At 39.4% G+C, this 16,985-nt stretch overlaps 1 protein-coding gene across 10 annotated transcripts in view; it reads right to left on the minus strand.

The window, feature by feature from the left end:
* The window catches only part of VIT (vitrin), a 232,706-nt gene that overhangs the window by 93,707 nt on the left and 122,014 nt on the right, over positions 1 to 16,985 (minus strand). For 6 of the 10 annotated variants that reach the window (XM_073627776.1, XM_073627772.1, XM_073627774.1 and 3 more), the window contains exons 2-6: positions 16,751 to 16,823; positions 16,434 to 16,595; positions 11,368 to 11,419; positions 1,871 to 1,927; positions 855 to 1,011 (exon numbers count right to left, since the gene is read on the minus strand). In XM_073627776.1, the coding sequence (XP_073483877.1) occupies positions 855 to 1,011; positions 1,871 to 1,927; positions 11,368 to 11,398 (245 nt within the window). In that variant the 5' untranslated portion in view covers positions 11,399 to 11,419; positions 16,434 to 16,595; positions 16,751 to 16,823. Of the gene's footprint in view, positions 1 to 854; positions 1,012 to 1,870; positions 1,928 to 11,367; positions 11,420 to 16,433; positions 16,609 to 16,750; positions 16,824 to 16,985 lie in introns of all 10 variants that reach the window. The other 4 variants (XM_073627769.1, XM_073627770.1, XM_073627767.1 and 1 more) reach the window with 3 other exon arrangements.

A 16,985-nucleotide genomic window follows, 5' to 3' on the forward strand; every position in this document is an offset into this window, starting at 1 on the left:
GGCACCATTATATTTCAGTGATGCCCAGCAATGCCACCCATTAGTGTCATCAGTGCCACCAATCAGTGTCATCAGTGCCACCCATCAGTGTCCATCGGTGCCACCTGTCAGTGCCCATCCGTGCCCACCTATCAGTGCCCACCAGTGCCCTTCCGTGCCACCTATCAGTGCCACCCATAAGTACCCACCAGTGCCATGCATAAGTACCCATCAATGCTACCTATGAGTGCCCATCAGTGCCGCCTATGAGTGCCCATCAGTGCCACCTATGAGTGCCCATGAGTGCCGCATACCAGTGCCACCTATCAGTGCCCATCGATGCCACCTATCAGTGCCCATCAGTGCCGCCTATCAGTGCCCATCATCAGTGCCCGTCAGTGCCACCTCATCAGTGCCACCTCATTGGTGCCACCTCATCTGTGCCCATCAGTGCCGCCGTATCAGTGCCTGTCAGTGCAGCCATATCAGTGCCCTTCATTGAAGAGGAAAAATTATTTATTTAAAAATTTTTTTAACAGAAACAAAGAAAAACTTGTTTTTTTTTCAAAATTGTAGGTCTTTTTTTATTTGTTGCGCAAAAAATAAAAGCCACAGAGGTGATCAAATACCACCAAAAAGAAAGCTCTATTTGTGGGAACAAAATGATAAAAAATGTGTTTGGGTACAGTGTTGCATGACCGCGCAATTGTCATTCAAATTGCGACAGCGCTGAAAACTGAAAATTGGCCTGGGCAGGAAGGTGTCTAAGTGCCTGGTATTGAAGCGGTTAATGAATACATCTATTTATCATTTGTCAATAAACTTTAGAGTACAGTAAAAACAGAATAGGTAAGACAGGGTATTTAACTACAAACCTGTGAATGGCTGCTGTGCAAATACTGGAGATTGAGGAGTATATATCTGTGCCATAAGTACGATATTTCCCATCCTGACATCCAGGGGGACATTTTGCAAGGAATTCAGGATTGACTATTTTTCCGGCTTTAATTTCACATTCAATACTAGGCACAGCTGTGAAAGTAAACAATAAGCTTTATATTGTATTCATATATACGTATCTTTGGTGACATAAGGTAATAAAATCACAATCTCATTCTTTATTAAAGCTGAAGTGTGGGCAAAAACTTTATTGGTAGTATTATCTAGATACCACTAAGGTACCTCTAATGATGTGTGCCCCAATGGTGGCTGGTCCTTCCTTCCTGAAAAGTGTGATGTACATGCAGCCTCTGTCAGTGATATCACCACTGAAGTTTCAGCAGTAAAATTGACAGTCGGGGCCGGATCCCACTGATTACAGTGGGTCGCTTGCTGTGCAGCTTCTCCATTCAGAAAATATCTTGTATTCTCTTTAAAGAATACAAGGCATTGTGTGATTGTACAGGTGACGTAAAATCTTTACCATCTCCGCTTGTCCAATCACAATGCAGAGGCTGTTATCATTTACTATTGAAATACAAACTTGTAAAAAACAAACACAATGCCTCAGTGAAAAAACAATACGTTGATAAAGTTCACAACAGTGATAAATGACCTGCTGGGAAGGTAGATGGGAAAATGCACATACTTTCTCCTGCAGCCCCTCACCAAGGATCTGGGAATATCTCATTTCTTTGCACATCATTTATTATTGCAAAACCAAATTATGTTGTCCCCTCCAGCCCCAAGCTATTCCCCATAATGTAGACTAAACTAAATAAATTAGACAATACAATAGAAAACTGGTGACATCTCTATTATGGCCTTTTGTAAGAAGTGAAGATGCAAACTGTACAAAACCAATAGATATACTCTAATTTAGGTAAAAAATGCTACACATAATACTGTATTATATTTACAACATAAGTGATGGAGCGGCATCAAAACCTACGTTGTCTGTTCTTTCTATTCTTCTTGGAAGATACACCAGTACACCCCAGGATTAAAACTGTACAGTGAGAAACAGAGCACAAATAAATGGATTAATCATGAACAAATGCTCTAATTAGCATTTTTAGACAACAAAAGTTAACAAAAGTTAACAATAACATAACTGTTACTTGCTCAAGACATCACTTATACAGATGCTTTCTAAAAGATTGCATTGGGGACTGCAACCGCATAATATATCCAACTGGGAAGAATTTCTAGGGTGTCCAGCGCACTCTGGGAAAGCCTTAGAATATTAAAGTATACAGAAGCGCCTGTGGCTGCGCAAGAAAAGTTTGTGCCAACCTGCTTGCATGCTTCCTGATCACTTCTATTCTTTACAGAAGTCTTGTAATTTTGTTTCTCGTTTCCTGAAGTAAAGTAACAGGTTAGAATCCCTGCGTAGTTTGTTTTCTATATTCTGTCCTGTATTTAGATCATTAAGAGTGGAAGTCAGGTTTTTTGTGTTCTATAGATGCACTGGAAAGAAAAGCCTGTTAGGTGTCGGGGCTTTTTTATTTTTTCAATCGGTTGGTTGATGGGTGTTGGGCATTTTGATTGACATGGATCTTCATAGCTGGATGATGTGATTGAAGATAGGGTCCCTCATTAACACCTGTATCAGACCCTTTTGTAGGATAAAGTTTTGGTATAGTAGAATGGAATACCAGGCTGCTTTGTTTACAGTTCATTTAACAGAATGCAGTGGCTGGGAGCTAATATTTTGCTGGCAATTTAAACACACTTTTTTTATTTGTAAATGTCACTTTTGCTGTAGTAGGTTGTATACATTGTACAGATGCACTAGTTCATAGGCAGGGTCAGGGTATTCCTTTCTATGTTATATAATGCAATTTTTCATTTTGAATGTTTCACTTCAAGCATAATTAAAACTGCTGCTCACTGCCAATTAGAATTTAATTTTTTTTTTCTTTGGTACATCTTTCCAGAACAGTGCTCAACCCTCCATGCTGTTTGTTAGTCAATTTTATTGCCTTGCCTATTATTCTAGAAAACGGCCATTACTGTTTTTTTTTTATTTCACGTAGCTGTTATTGACTTTAATGAGGTTTGGATTCAGCATCCAAACTTTAGTAATGTTCACTGCCCCCCCCCGCTTGAATCAATCCCAGGTATGTTAATCTCATCACTAGTCATGGTATCAATTGTCATTGAGACAGAGAGCTCTGGGTTTTCCAAAATTTTATAGTTGGCCCCAAAATTAAATCTTCGAATGAGAACACTTTGTCCAGTGACAACTGACCCTCACTTTGGATATATTTGCCCTCACTTTGTTGATATTTCCTTTTACTTCCCTTTGCATCTCCTGGACAGGAAGTGAAAGAAAAGCTCCTCAACGGGACACAGACCACAAAAAGATAATATGCAAGGAGCTTTGAAGTGGTTGTACAGGCACAAGGTTTTTACCTTCATGCATTCAGCCCTCCCAATATTTACCTGAGCTCCCTCTCAATCCAGCGATGTCCACGAGAGCCTTGACTCTCCAGGGACTTGCACGCCTGATTGGCTTTTGGTAGCAGCAGGAGCCAAGCCATTGACTCCCACTGCTGTCAACCACAGTCAGTAAGCTAATCAGGAGATGGAGGGGCGCCCCGTGAATGGACACACAGAGCTATGGTTTGGGAGCGCACCTGCTTCGATGCCAAGCTGTTTGCTGTGAGGGCACCCCGCCGGAGGGAAGGGCCAGTTGCGCCAGAGTGCTACCCGAGAAGAGGAGGATCCAGGCTGCTCTGTGCAAAACCAGAGCACAGAGCACGTAAGTATAACATGTTAGCGTTTTCAATGTAAGGCAGTAATATAAGGGTGTGAATATCTCCCGAGTAGGAAGAAGTGGGAGGAAGACTTAGGGAACATAACAGAGAAGCAGTGAAGGCGTATACTAGAATTAGGCCCCTTGGTGTCGCTGTCTCCTTCACAGATAGTATCACATCTATTTTTGTTGCATAGAACATACCGCACCCCCCAAAATATTATTTTTTTTGGATGGAGACCAGATGCCAAATGCCCAAGGTGCGAGGACATTAAGGGGGACCTCATACATACGGTTTGGAGGTGTCCGAAGCTACATAGATATTGGAGGGAGGTTATTGGTACCATAAATTTGGTCTTTGGGACATCTCTAAACCTAGATGTAAGGCTTTGTATGTTGGGCTACATAGAGGAGGATGGAGCACCAGGTAGTAAACAGACTACAACAATTAGATGTTTGTTTCAAGCAAGAAAACTGATTGCACAGAGGTGGCAAGCATTGGCCCCTCGACCCGTGGGGAATGGATGAAGGTTATAAATGATACGATATGGAAGGAAATGTTTGTATATATTAAGCGAGGATGTCTCAAGAAATACAAAAAGATATGAAAATCCTGGTTAGATGTAAATGTATTCAATCCCTAGAGATAGGGGGAAGAGGTGGACGGTATAAGTTTAGCTGCTGACATTTAATAATCGGACAATCACCTGTCCCACGGGCCAGTGATGCGCCCGCCCCTCTCCCCCTCCTCTCTGTGGCACCAGCATTGTAACTGAGGTTGCCTGCTGCGCTGCGTGCTGTGAATGGCCAGGCAGTCTTCTGGGACCTGTGACATGTCCCAGAAGATTGCAGGGAGGGAGGGGGAGAGGTGAACTTCCTTCTGGCACCGTGGAGCCCGGGAGGACGTGGGAGCTGGGTGCCTCTAAAAAGAGGGTATCCACCCCCCCAAAAAAAATGACATGACAAATGTGGCTTGTCAAGAGGTCACCATAACTTAATGCAGAAATTCAATTTTTGAGTGGAACTCTGCTTTAATAGTGTACATTTAAATTTAGCTCAGCTCTTCAGTAAATGCTTTAGAAAGCTTGTGTTTAGTTTGGTAAGATATATATAACATGCCCAGTTCTGCTGTAGCACATAATTTGATTGGGCTTTTTAAATTCTTATTCACCCCAGAATGCATGCATGTATGATGTATTGGTATCCCTTTTTAGATGTATCTGGTATGAATGAGTTCTCAAACCTTACATTGAAATATAACAGCTTTATGCCAAATACAAAAGGACGAATTCTTTGTGCTCCTAGAAAATACTTGTTTTAACCATAAAAATAAGTAAATGATAAACTTTTTAATGTCAATGGACAATGATTTCGATCTTGAATTGCACAATCTCGGAGCCAAGAGGTAGTGGTTTTAATGAGCCAGAAAACATGTTTTTTACTTTTAACAGTAAAAACACAAAAGAAACAAAGGAAACCTCTACTGGCAGAAATATATAGGCTTGCATTGCCAGCCAATGTTAGTTGTCTAGTTTTCTCTGGCTTCAATACTTTCCGAGTAACTAAACTCCTAATCGGCATACTTGTTTCAGGTCATTGACTCGAGATATATTAAAGCCAGAGGACATGACCGCTATGGCAGCCTTGATGTTTCTCTCAGTACAGATTTACTTACGAAAAAAAAAAAAGCTGGTTCACACTTTTGAGTATTAGAAACTTTGACTAAGTGTGTATGCCTCTGTGTGTGTGTCATGTGTATAGATAATTGTATAAACACATTCTTATATTAGAATCAATGAATACAACAACCCACATAGGGTCATTTTTTCAGCACCTAGGCCTTAGGCTAGCCACATATGTGGGCACACTTTGAAGTGAGTGGCTTGATCATCAAGATACTTGACCATACACAAACATGATCAAATCTGACATTTATTTAGGTCATATCCACCCAACTGCATTTGCAATGAGCACATTCTATTTCTACAAGTCAAGGTGGTCAACTCTAATACACTTGTTCCATGCTGTGTACCAGGCAGAATGAAGCATTTGCTCAAAGCAATATAATACTGGATGTTTGGATGAGCACTGCACAAACTATTTCCCCAAAAGAAAATCACACTGGTTCATTGGATGCCAAATTTTACAAAATGTAGTCTGTTTTTGCCAAGGAGTTTGTTCCATTTTCATTTCCTGTATTCTTTAGAGGGCTTCACAACTGCTCTTTCAACTGCTCCTACACTTGCCATTTTCCAAGTCCACAGTTGGTAGACTCTTCATCTAAATGTTGAACACTGGCATCAGTCACCATGCAAATAACTACATCTGATTTTTTATATTTACAGCTTAAACAAAGGTTAAATGTATAAAGGAATTTAATTTGTTTTTCTCTGTTTTTTCAGGAGGCAAAGCCTATAGTTAAAACATTTGACAATTAAGGGGACAGTCATTTTGTTAACCCCATTTTGGGGATGTACTGAGCAAACTTTGGCAGATTAGATTTTAAAATGCAACAGTGCTCCACAGTAAAGGTTTGTAGTAAAAGTGTTTCCCAGGATCAGACACCACAGGATCTTTACTGTTACCCTTATTACCCAGAAAACTTCCATGTGCCATATTGGGGTCTGAATACAGTGCCTTGCAAAAGTATTCACCCCCCTTGGCTTTTTACCTATTTTGTTACATTACAGCCTTTAATTCAATGTTTTTTTTTTTTAAATCTGAATTATATGTGATGGATCAGAACACAATAGTCTAAGTTTGTGAAGTAAAATTGGAAAAATATATACATAAAACAATTTTTCAGAAATAAAAAACTGATAATTGGCATGTGCTTATGTATTCACTCCCTTTCTTATGAAGCCCATAAAAAGCTCTGGTGCAACTATTTACCTTCAGAAGTCACATAATTAGTGAAATGATGTCCACCTGTGTGCAATCAAAGTGCCACATGATCTGTCATTACATATACACACCTCTTTGAAAGGCCCCAGGGGCTGCAACACATAAGCAAGAGGCACCCCTAACCAAACACTGCCATGAAGACCAAGGAACTCTCCAAACAAGTAAGGGACAATGTTGTTGAGAAGCACAAGTCAGGGTTAGGTTATAAAAAAAAATCTAAATCTTTGATGATCCGTGGGAGCACCATCAAATCTATCATAACCAAATGAAAAGAATATGGCACAACAGCAAACCTGCCAAAAGACGGCCGCACACCAAAACTCATGGACCGGGCAAGGAGGGTAATAATCAGAGAGGCAGCACAGAGACCTAAGGTAACCCTGGAGGAGCTGCAGAGTTCCACAGCAGAGAGTGGAGTATCTGTACTTAGGACGACAATAAGCCGTACGCTCCATAGAGTTGGGCTTTATGGCAGAGTGGCCAGAAGAAAGCCATTACTTTCAGCAAAAAACAAAATGGCACGTTTTGAATTTACGAAAAGGCATGTGGGAGACTCCCAATATGTATGGAGGAAGGTGCTCTGGTCTGATGAGACTAAAATTTTACTTTTTGTCCATCAAAGAAAACGCGTATGTCTGGCGCAAACCCAACACATCACATCACTCAAAGAACACCATGTTTTTCAGAATTCAGGACTGGGAAACTGGTCAGGGTTGAGTTAAAGATAGATGGTGCTAAATACAGGGATATTCTTGAGCAAAACCTGTACCACTCTGTGTGTGATTTGAGGCTAGGATGGAGGTTTACCTTCCAGCAGGACAATAACCCCAAACACACTGCTAAAGCAACACTTGAGTGGTTTAAGGGGGAACATGTAAATGTGTTGGAATGGCCTAGTCAAAGTCCAGACCTCAATCCAATAGAAAATCTGTGGTCAGACTTAAAGATTGCTGTTCACAAGCGCAAACCGTCCAACTTTTAGGAGCTGGAGCAGTTTTGCAAGGGGGAATGGGCAAAAATCCCAGTGGTAAGATGTGGCAAGCTCATAGAGACTTATCCAAAGCGACTTGGAGCTGTGATAGCCGCAAAAGGTGGCTCTACAAAGTATTGACTTTAGGGGGGTGAACAGTTATGCACATTGACTTTTTCTGTGATTTTGTCCTATTTGTGGTTTGCTTCACAATAAAAAAAATATCTTCAAAGTTGTGGGCATGTTCTGTAAATTAAATAATGAAAATCCTCAAACAATCCATGTTAATTCCAGGTTGTGAGGCAACAAAACACGAAAAAGGTTTCAGAAATTTGTAATCCCTACTAATTAGGTTATAAAAGGGCAATTTACAAAGAACATATGTGAAAACCAACCTTTTGCAAACACAGCACCTAATGCAGTCTATAGCTAGTTGCCCAGTAACACTTCTTCTAGCTCTACCTCTGCTGAAGATGTTTTCCTAGAGGGTCCCTTCAAGTGGAAAATTGCTATGTCAAAATATAAACTAAGGCCAGAAACTTCACTGATATCTTTTATATTGTCATGAAATAATTTACAGTTATCTTCAATGAAAACTAGTGATGAATAACATTAAGATTTTTTTGCTCTTCTCCAACATCTCAGTAAAGTGATTTTGGTCACATTTCACTGTTTTGGCTAAATGTATTGGTTACTAATGGGAAATGTGAAATAATGTGTATTTTTGGTGGTAAAAATGGCAGTGAATGACTACTGAAGGTTATGGATGCTCCCTTAATGTGGTTGCAAACCTCAAACATGAAAAATAAACAAAGCATGTGTCACTAAACACAGAATTTGGCTCCTCTGATCTATCCTCTCTCTGTTATCTGCATAAGTCACTTTTTTCTGACACAGCAGTCGGGAGATGGCCTGCCCCCTCTCCAGCACACAGCAGATGACTCATACCCTCAATTCTGTATATTTTTCTACGAACCTGTAAGCCTGTGTAAAGAGGGGTTATGTCCCTTCCCTCCACTCAGCTATCAAATAACAGGGAACTCTGTGCTCTAACTTTGCAGTGTGTGTGACTTCATATCCCTGCCTCCTGCTGCTAGTGCTGAGAAAAATCCTTTGATCTGTGTGTTTTTAGAAGGATCTACAGGATAAATGGCTGCAGATAAACAGGTACAATTTATGCATAAGGATTTGTTTAATCTCTGTGTATCACCTGGGGATAGTCACTCCACTCTATGTAAGGGTTTACAAACACTTCCTGGACTTAGTCTTAGACCAAGAAATGGCCCTATAACTACTGTATGTTTTTTTCACAATAAGAAAAAGACAGTGGAGAAAAATGTAAATAAAGCATTAGTACACAAATAACCACCACATAAAAATAGCCTCTAATTAAGGCAAATTTTGCTTATGGAGTTTGTCAACATTGAAAATAATAATTTAACATCAAAATCAATTTCACCTAAATTACTCCACCGATAATTTCAATATAGGCAAGCAATGCACTACCTATTTCTCATAAGTTATATTTTATATCTACTTTTTTTTAAGCCTCAGAAAAAAATGTACAAGTTGGGAAAGGAGCAGATGACCTTATTGTTTCAGTAAATCTTAATGCTTTATTACAATACATTTTAACTCTGTGAGGTGAGGAGAGGAAGGTGTGTCTATTGCATATCAATATATTCCATTGTATATCTGAGAGACCTTGTGCATTGAAAAACTGATTTTAATAAACTTAGGGGCGTATTTATAAAGCAGTGAATGTGACATTGGTGCAGCAGAACTATTCTACCGTGAATGCTTAAATCAGAGAGACACTTTTACAACGCGACTAAGTAAAGTTTACAGGCTTGGAAAGATCAGAATTCAGAGAGTAGTGGTTAATGATTCCTACTCTTAATGATCTAAGGTTATCAGTGGTATACCCCAAGGTTCAGTGTTGGGACCCCTACTTTTTAATATATTTATAAATGATATAGGGTCTGGAATTAAAAGTACAATTTCAGTCTTTGCAGATGACACCAAGCTATGCAGTGGAATAACATCCTTACAGGATGTCTCTAACTTATAAGCCGACCTCAATGCACTGTTTAATTGGGCGACTATGTGGCAAATGGGCACCAGTTCTCAAAAAGGATATCGGGGAACTGGAGAAAGTGGAGAGAAGGGCAACCAAACTGATAAGAGGCATGGAGGAGCTCAGCTATGGGGAAAGATTAGAGAAAATGAATTCTCTTGAGAAGAGGAGGTTAAGGGGGGACATATACATAAGGGGTCCATATAGTGAACTTGGTGTTGAGTTATTCACTTCACGGTCAACACTGAGGACAAGGGGGCACTCTTTACATCTAGAGGAAAAGAGATTTCATCTCCAAATACAGCAAGGTTTCTGCACAGTAAGAGTTGTGAAAATGTGGAATAGACCCCCTCCAGAGGTGGTTCTGGCCCGCTCAGTAGATTGCTTTAACTGCTTTCCGACTGCCTGCCGTCAATCGGCGGCAGAATGGCACTCCTGCGCAAATTGCTGTAGCTGTACGGCAGGCCCTTTAAGGAGTATAGGGGGCGCATGTTCCTAAGGAGCCGATGCATGTGCCCGGCGGCCGTGGTGGCCACCAACGCATGTGCCCGGCAGCCGCAGTGGCCACTGATGCACGTGCCCAGCAGCCACAATGGCCGCCGATGCACGTGCCCGGCGCCCACGATGGCTTCTGGGCACCCGCAATCGCTCCTGACAGAGCGAGAATGTTCTGTTAGGTGAGAGGAGACAGATCATGTGTTCCTAGTATATAGTCCCCAAATCAGTCCCATCGCCCCACAGTTAGAACACAAACTGAGGGAACAATTTAACCCCTAGAAACCCCTTCCCTGCCAGTGACATTTACATAGTAATCAGTGCATTTTTATAGCACTGATTGCTGTGTAAATGTCAGTGGTCCCGAAAATGAGTCAAAAGTGTCTGATCTGTCTGCCTCAATGTCGCAGTCCTGATAAAAATTGCAGATCGCCGCCATTACTAGTAAAAAGCAAATAACTAATAAAAATGCCATAAATCTATCCCCTATTTTGTAGACGCTATAACTTTTGTGCAAACCAATCAACATACGCTTATTGCGATTTTTTTTACCAAAAATATGTAGAAGAATATATATCGACCTAAACTGGTGAGGAAATTTGTTGTTTTTTTAAAATTTGGGATATTTATTATAATAAAAAAGTAAAAAATATTGTGTTTTTTAAAAAATTGGTGCTCTTCGTTTGTTTATAAAAAAGTAAAAACCACAGAGGTGATCAAATACCACCAAAAGAAAGCTCTATTTGTGGGGAAAAAAAGGTTGTTTGGGTACAATATCGCACGACCGCGCAATTGTCAGTGCCGTATCGCAAAAAATGGCTTGGTCAGGAAGGGGGTAAATCCTTCCAGGGCTGAAGTGTTTACAAAAGGCCTGGATTCTTTCCTGTACATAATATAACTGGGTACAAACATTTATAGGTAAAGTTGTTTCAGGGAATATCCGATTGCCTCTTGGGGGATCAGGAAGGAATTTTTCCCCCTGCTGTAGCAAATTGGATCATGCTTTGCTGGGTTTTTCACCTTTCTCTGGATCAACTGAGGGTATAGGATGGGATTGTGTATATGGGATTCTATGGTTATGTTTTTTTAATTTTTTTATTGGGTTAACTAGATGGACTTGTGTATTTTTTTAACCTGACTAACTATGCAACTATGTAACAATTAAAAAACCTTTGGAAATATATTTTAGTAAGAGAGAAAAATATACTAACTGTACAAAATATATACAAATATAAGACTTACCAAATAAAACCGTTATAACTTTTTCCTTCATCGTAGCAAAACAGAAAACACACTGAAAAAGAAAATGGAAATGTTAAATATAGATAAATGCAATACTATATTTATAGTCATGTGAAAAAAATGAGTTCTCCCCTGGAAATGATTTACTTGTTAAATTGTTCAAAAATATTTGAACAAGCAAACATTAAATCTTTATCAAAACAGCGCTTACACATAAGAGTAATATACATTACTTGAATAAAAAACACGGAACATATAAACATTTCAAAGAATTTATTCAAAGGACTTGTAAAGGCAGAAGGTTTTTTTTTTAATCTTAAAGCCTTCTGTGTGCAGCAGCTCCCCTCAGTTCCCCTAATGCCCTGTACACATAATAGGATTTTCCAACAACAAAATCCATGTTTTTTTTCCGTCGGATGTTGACTCAAACTTGTCTTGCATACACACGGTCACACAAATCTTGTCGGAAATTCCGAACGTCAAGAATGTGATGACGTACAACACGTACGATGAGCCGAGAAAAATGAAGTTCAATAGCCAGTGTGGCTCTTCTGCTTGATTCTGAGCATGCGTGGAACTTTGTGCGTCGGAATTGTGTACACACGATCGGAATTTATAACAACGGATTTTGTTGTCTGAAAATTTGAGATCCAGATCTCAAATTTTGTGTGTCGGAAATTCCGATGGAAAATGTCTGAGCCTACACACAAACAGAATTTCCACCAACAAGCTCCTATAGAACATTTTCCGTCGTGAGTACGGGGCATAACACTTACCTGAGGTCCCTCTCTGTCCAGCAATGTCCACGAGTGTCGCAGCCATCTAAAATTCTTGATTGGCTGAGACACTCAATCAAAGTTAGCTAGCCAATCAGGGGAGAGAGGGGGCAGGGCTGGTTTGGGGTTCCATGTCTGCATGGACACAGGGAGCTGTGACTCGGCTCGGGTGCCCCCACAGCAAGCTGCTTGCTGTGAGGGAACTGAACAGGACGGAGGGGCCAGGATCACAGAAGAGGGACCCAAGAAGAGGAGGATCTGGGCTGCTTTGTGCAAATCCACTGCAACAGAGCAGGTAAGTATATGTTTGTTATTTTTATAGGAAAAAAAACAAGACTTCACTTCACCGTCATCCGCTCGATCTATCACAGTGCCGAGCTCCGTTCCCTGTGAGCGTTGCGACGCATGCGGGACAGAGAACGCCGCCAAATTCAAAAAGTAAAACACACAATACTTATACAGTACACTGTAATCTTACAGATTACATTACTGTATCAATTTATTTCTCATCCCTTTTGTCCCTAGTGGTCTGTCCAGTGCCCTGCATGCAGTTTTCTGCTTGGAAACTGGAGATTGTCCGTAGCAACCAAAACCGTCCCTTTACATCAAAAGTGGTTTTAGACCAGCTAGAAAACAGTGATAATAAATTAGAATCACTTGCAGAACTGAGCGATAGTGATTTGTGGGGAAATCCTTCATCAAACACTGAAAGTAATGACAGCGACAATTCTGCAACTGAGCAGATTTCAGTGTTTTTGATTTGATTACATTATTGAACAATTTTTATTATTATTATATTAGTATTTGTTAAAATTATTTATAGTTATTTATTAAATTATAATTTATGATTTCGTTTTTCAAAACTTTATCATACCCGAGATGTCTACTAGACTCTTGTTTGGACAGATTTAAGTGAGTTATTCCTAAGAATTACAGGCCTACAATATAAAATGCCAAATTTCCATGCAAAAAAATTGTACCGCTTTCAGCATCAAAAATCTGAAATAATCATACAGCCAGGGAGGTTAAGTACGCCTTCCAGGCTCTGACATCAACTTATTGAATTTTTTGAATACTCCTTCATGCAATTTTTTTTTTCATTTCCAAGTTCATTTCAAATACCCTCACTGGGATTGAAATCAGGGCTTTGACTAAGTTGGTCAATAACATTTTTTTATGTTTTTGAGGTACTCCTTTGCCAGTGTTGAAAGCTTTTTGATCAAGTAATGAATGATAGCCACACACCAATCAGCTAATAGTGCGTAGAGAGGAGGAAACAGCCTCAGCTCCCCCTGATGGCCATGCCCCCGTGGCCGTTGGGAGGAGCTGAGATTGTTTTTTACTCTTTACTCTTTTTACTCTCTACACACTCTTAACTGATTGATGTATGGCTAGCAATCATGAGCATACCCACACCAGCACCCTTTAAACAATGGAGTATTTTGAGCAACAGCATCTGGCGCTTGGATCAGCGCATGTTCAAGTCTATGTGAGGTACTTTACTGGTGTGCTTTATTATTCATTAACATGCTGCAAGATCCATTTCCAGTACAACTTTAAGTTTTGGAAAAATAGCTTCACATTTCTTCAAGCACACTTCTATATGATGTAGAATTATTAATTCAATGACTGCAAGTTGCCCAGGCCTTAAAGCAGCCAAGCAACCTCAAAACTAAAAATCATTCCAAAACGCAAAAACATTTCCACCACCATGCTTCACAGTTGGTACAATGTTCTTTTTCTGAAATGCAGCCATTAGTTTGCACTAAATATGTCTACTGTTACTATAGCCAACAGTGAGACTGGGATAATGTATAGGAGGATACCCAAATATCCAAAAAATATAGCGCCCAAAACTGAGTCAGATATATGGGGTGGGGGGGGGAAGAGGGAGGGGGAAAGAGGGTGGGGGGAACTGTTAGGAAGGAAGATATCTGGAATTTAAATAAGAGAGGTGTCATCTGCATACTCCCTAAAGTTAACCATACATGGTTAGACAATCGTTCCAAAAAGCATTCAATGCGCTCGATTGTTTGACTTACGAAACGTCAGTGGGCTCATTTTGATTCTCGAAATGCAAATATTTATGCCAAAATACAAACCAACATGTCGGATTTTTTGCACCGAAACAAATGATTTTCTAAACATTAGTAGTGGAATCGATTGAAAACAGTACGAACAAATCTACAGCACATGCGCATGTTAAACTGTAACCCCGCATCATGTAATCGATCTACAAAAAATCTACCGAAAATCTACCATTTATGTTGTTATCGATCGATAGCATGTCAATAATCTACTAATACAATGATGGCATTATCACATGCACGTTCTACAGATTTTTTTACGACCATTTTTGTCCAACTATTTTCTTACTGTGTATGGCCAGCATAGGAAGTATCTAATTATTAGCACCTAATCTAGAACATCTGATTCTGATTTCAAGTAAGTGGTGTAATTTTTCCACATCTCTAAAAAGGATTTTTAATGAATTTAGATTATGAGAGTGTATACGCATGTCGATTTTATGTGTAATTTGTTCAGGTATATTACCTTTATCTTAATGCAGTGTTTGAATGAACATCTAATGTTTGCCTGTTCAATTATATTGAAAAATGAATAATTTCTATGGGGAGTACTTACTTTTTGTATGACTGTATGTACTAAACACATACCATAACTGTCTGTGTATGTACTAAAGGAAGAGAGCATGTTTTAGTTTTTAAAGTGTATATCCACTTAGGGAACTGGATGAAGCTGTATTTATTTCAAGCTTTTCCCATGATTGGGTTTTCATGAGAACATATTTTTACTGTATTTACTATGATACCTAAACATTATGCAAACATACCATTCACATTACTAAGTGAACAGCCTCTACTTTGTTAGTAAATCAACCCTGATGTCCTTCATTGTGTGACGTAGTTTTTTACATTCTTCTATAAATGTATATCTTTCATAGATGAGCCTGCATGATAATTCAGAAATATTCAGATTGATGCACAAACCCATATGTAACTAGTTCTCTTTAAATTATAGATTTTTTTGTGATACTAAAAAAGGGTTAATACAGTTACACAATGTAGCTTAGTTCTCGGCCTTTCTAAAATTTGCCTCTTTTAAATATGATTTAAATAAAGGCAATCTAAATCTATGTTGGCCAAGCCAGGATTACAAAAAGTTTCTATTTTCTTAGAAGCTATTTTCATTACTTAAGGATGCATATGTGGTTTAGATTTGCCCATGAAAGCGGCAGCCCAACTAAGGTTTGTTTTATACTTACAGTCAACTATTCATTATATTATGTGTGGCTGTTAATTAGAAATACACATTTGGGTTTCGTCTGAGAAACCAGAGATGCTTGAAATGCTCAGACATCCTAGGAATAGATCTTTATTTTGGGTTTGCTTAAAAAAAGTTCAAAAATGATCTCTTTGAATTAGTAAACACCAGGGTGCCACCAACATGTTTGGGTCTAACATTATAAATGCAATTTTAGTAAAACCTCACACCCTCCTCAGCATCTAGAGTTAAATAAAAAGAATACTTTAAATCAGAAAGTCAATTCTAGCATCCAGCACATCTGCAGTGCTCCTTGCTATTTACTTTGCTTCTGATCTGCTGTCTGCAGAATGAGCACAGTTCCCCATCTCTGCTAGTCAGCTGCATAGACTTCTATTGGTTCGTAAAAGCATTTTTATGGAGTTTGACCCTATTTTCCCCACCACAGTATGGCAACATAATTTCTATTCTCTGATTGATGGAAAGGGGACTCCAAATCAGGAGAAAGGGGGTAAAAGTCATTTAGTGGTGGCACTTGAAATTGAGAGAGAAAGAAGACAAGAGAGAAAGAATGGTAGCATGCAGTCACCAGGAGGAGGCATTACTATGCTGTCTATTCTGTCATTCAACCTTTATAGGTGGATGAAATTCATTGAAGTCACTGGAGGGTTCCACCTTCAATGCACACATAGAGGTTGATTTACTAAAGATAAAACAGACTGTGCACTTTACAAGTGCATTTGCGCCAGAGCAAATGAGGTGAGGTGAAGCATTCCAAAAATATCCAATCACATGCAAGGAAAATAACAAAACTGCATTTTTGCTTGCACATGGGCTGATGGAAGTCAGTAGAGCTTCCCCTCATGTACTAAGCCCTGAAGCAACTGCACTTGCAGAGTGGCATGGTAGGATTGCTTCCATTTTATTGATGTCACTACAACAGCTTGTAGGAACTATTACTTGGATCAGGTGCAATATATATTTGCATATAAGCAAGGAAATACCTACATTTAAGTTATATGTAGTCTTCTGCAATCAGATTTCGGATAGTTGCTCACATGTGGAGTGCTTGGGTGGGTCTCCTTACTCTAACTTTTGCTGTGCAACTTTCTCTGTGTCTGCTTGATATATTACCAAATAGGTTCACAGTTCTGGCAGTAAGGTTTGAATCTGATGGAAGAAACTGTAGATAAGATAAGCTGAATAAGGTACCATAACAATCAAAGATAGTTAAAGGAAGTTTGTATAAAATCCATAGGTTGCCATTGCTCAACCCTCTTTTTAAAGATTGAAGATGCTTGGCTATTGTGCTATGACTTTCATACCTTTAGTCTGTAGTTCTGTCAGTGTAGGTTTTTTTTCATGGGCTTTGACACCAAAGGTGATAACCACAGGACACTAGCAAAAGAGAAATAATAGTTTAGATGGTTTAGAAAAGTATGCCTGATAGCAAATTTTCTTGAGTGTGTGTAAAGTGCAGGACCTTTGGCTATTTGTATCAATCATATTTTAAAGCAAGCACTTAACTGTCTTATATAAGGGTTGGCAAGGACTATAAAC

The sequence above is a fragment of the Aquarana catesbeiana genome, linkage group LG04, assembly GCF_042186555.1.
Source record: "Aquarana catesbeiana isolate 2022-GZ linkage group LG04, ASM4218655v1, whole genome shotgun sequence".
Lineage (NCBI taxonomy): Eukaryota > Metazoa > Chordata > Amphibia > Anura > Ranidae > Aquarana > Aquarana catesbeiana.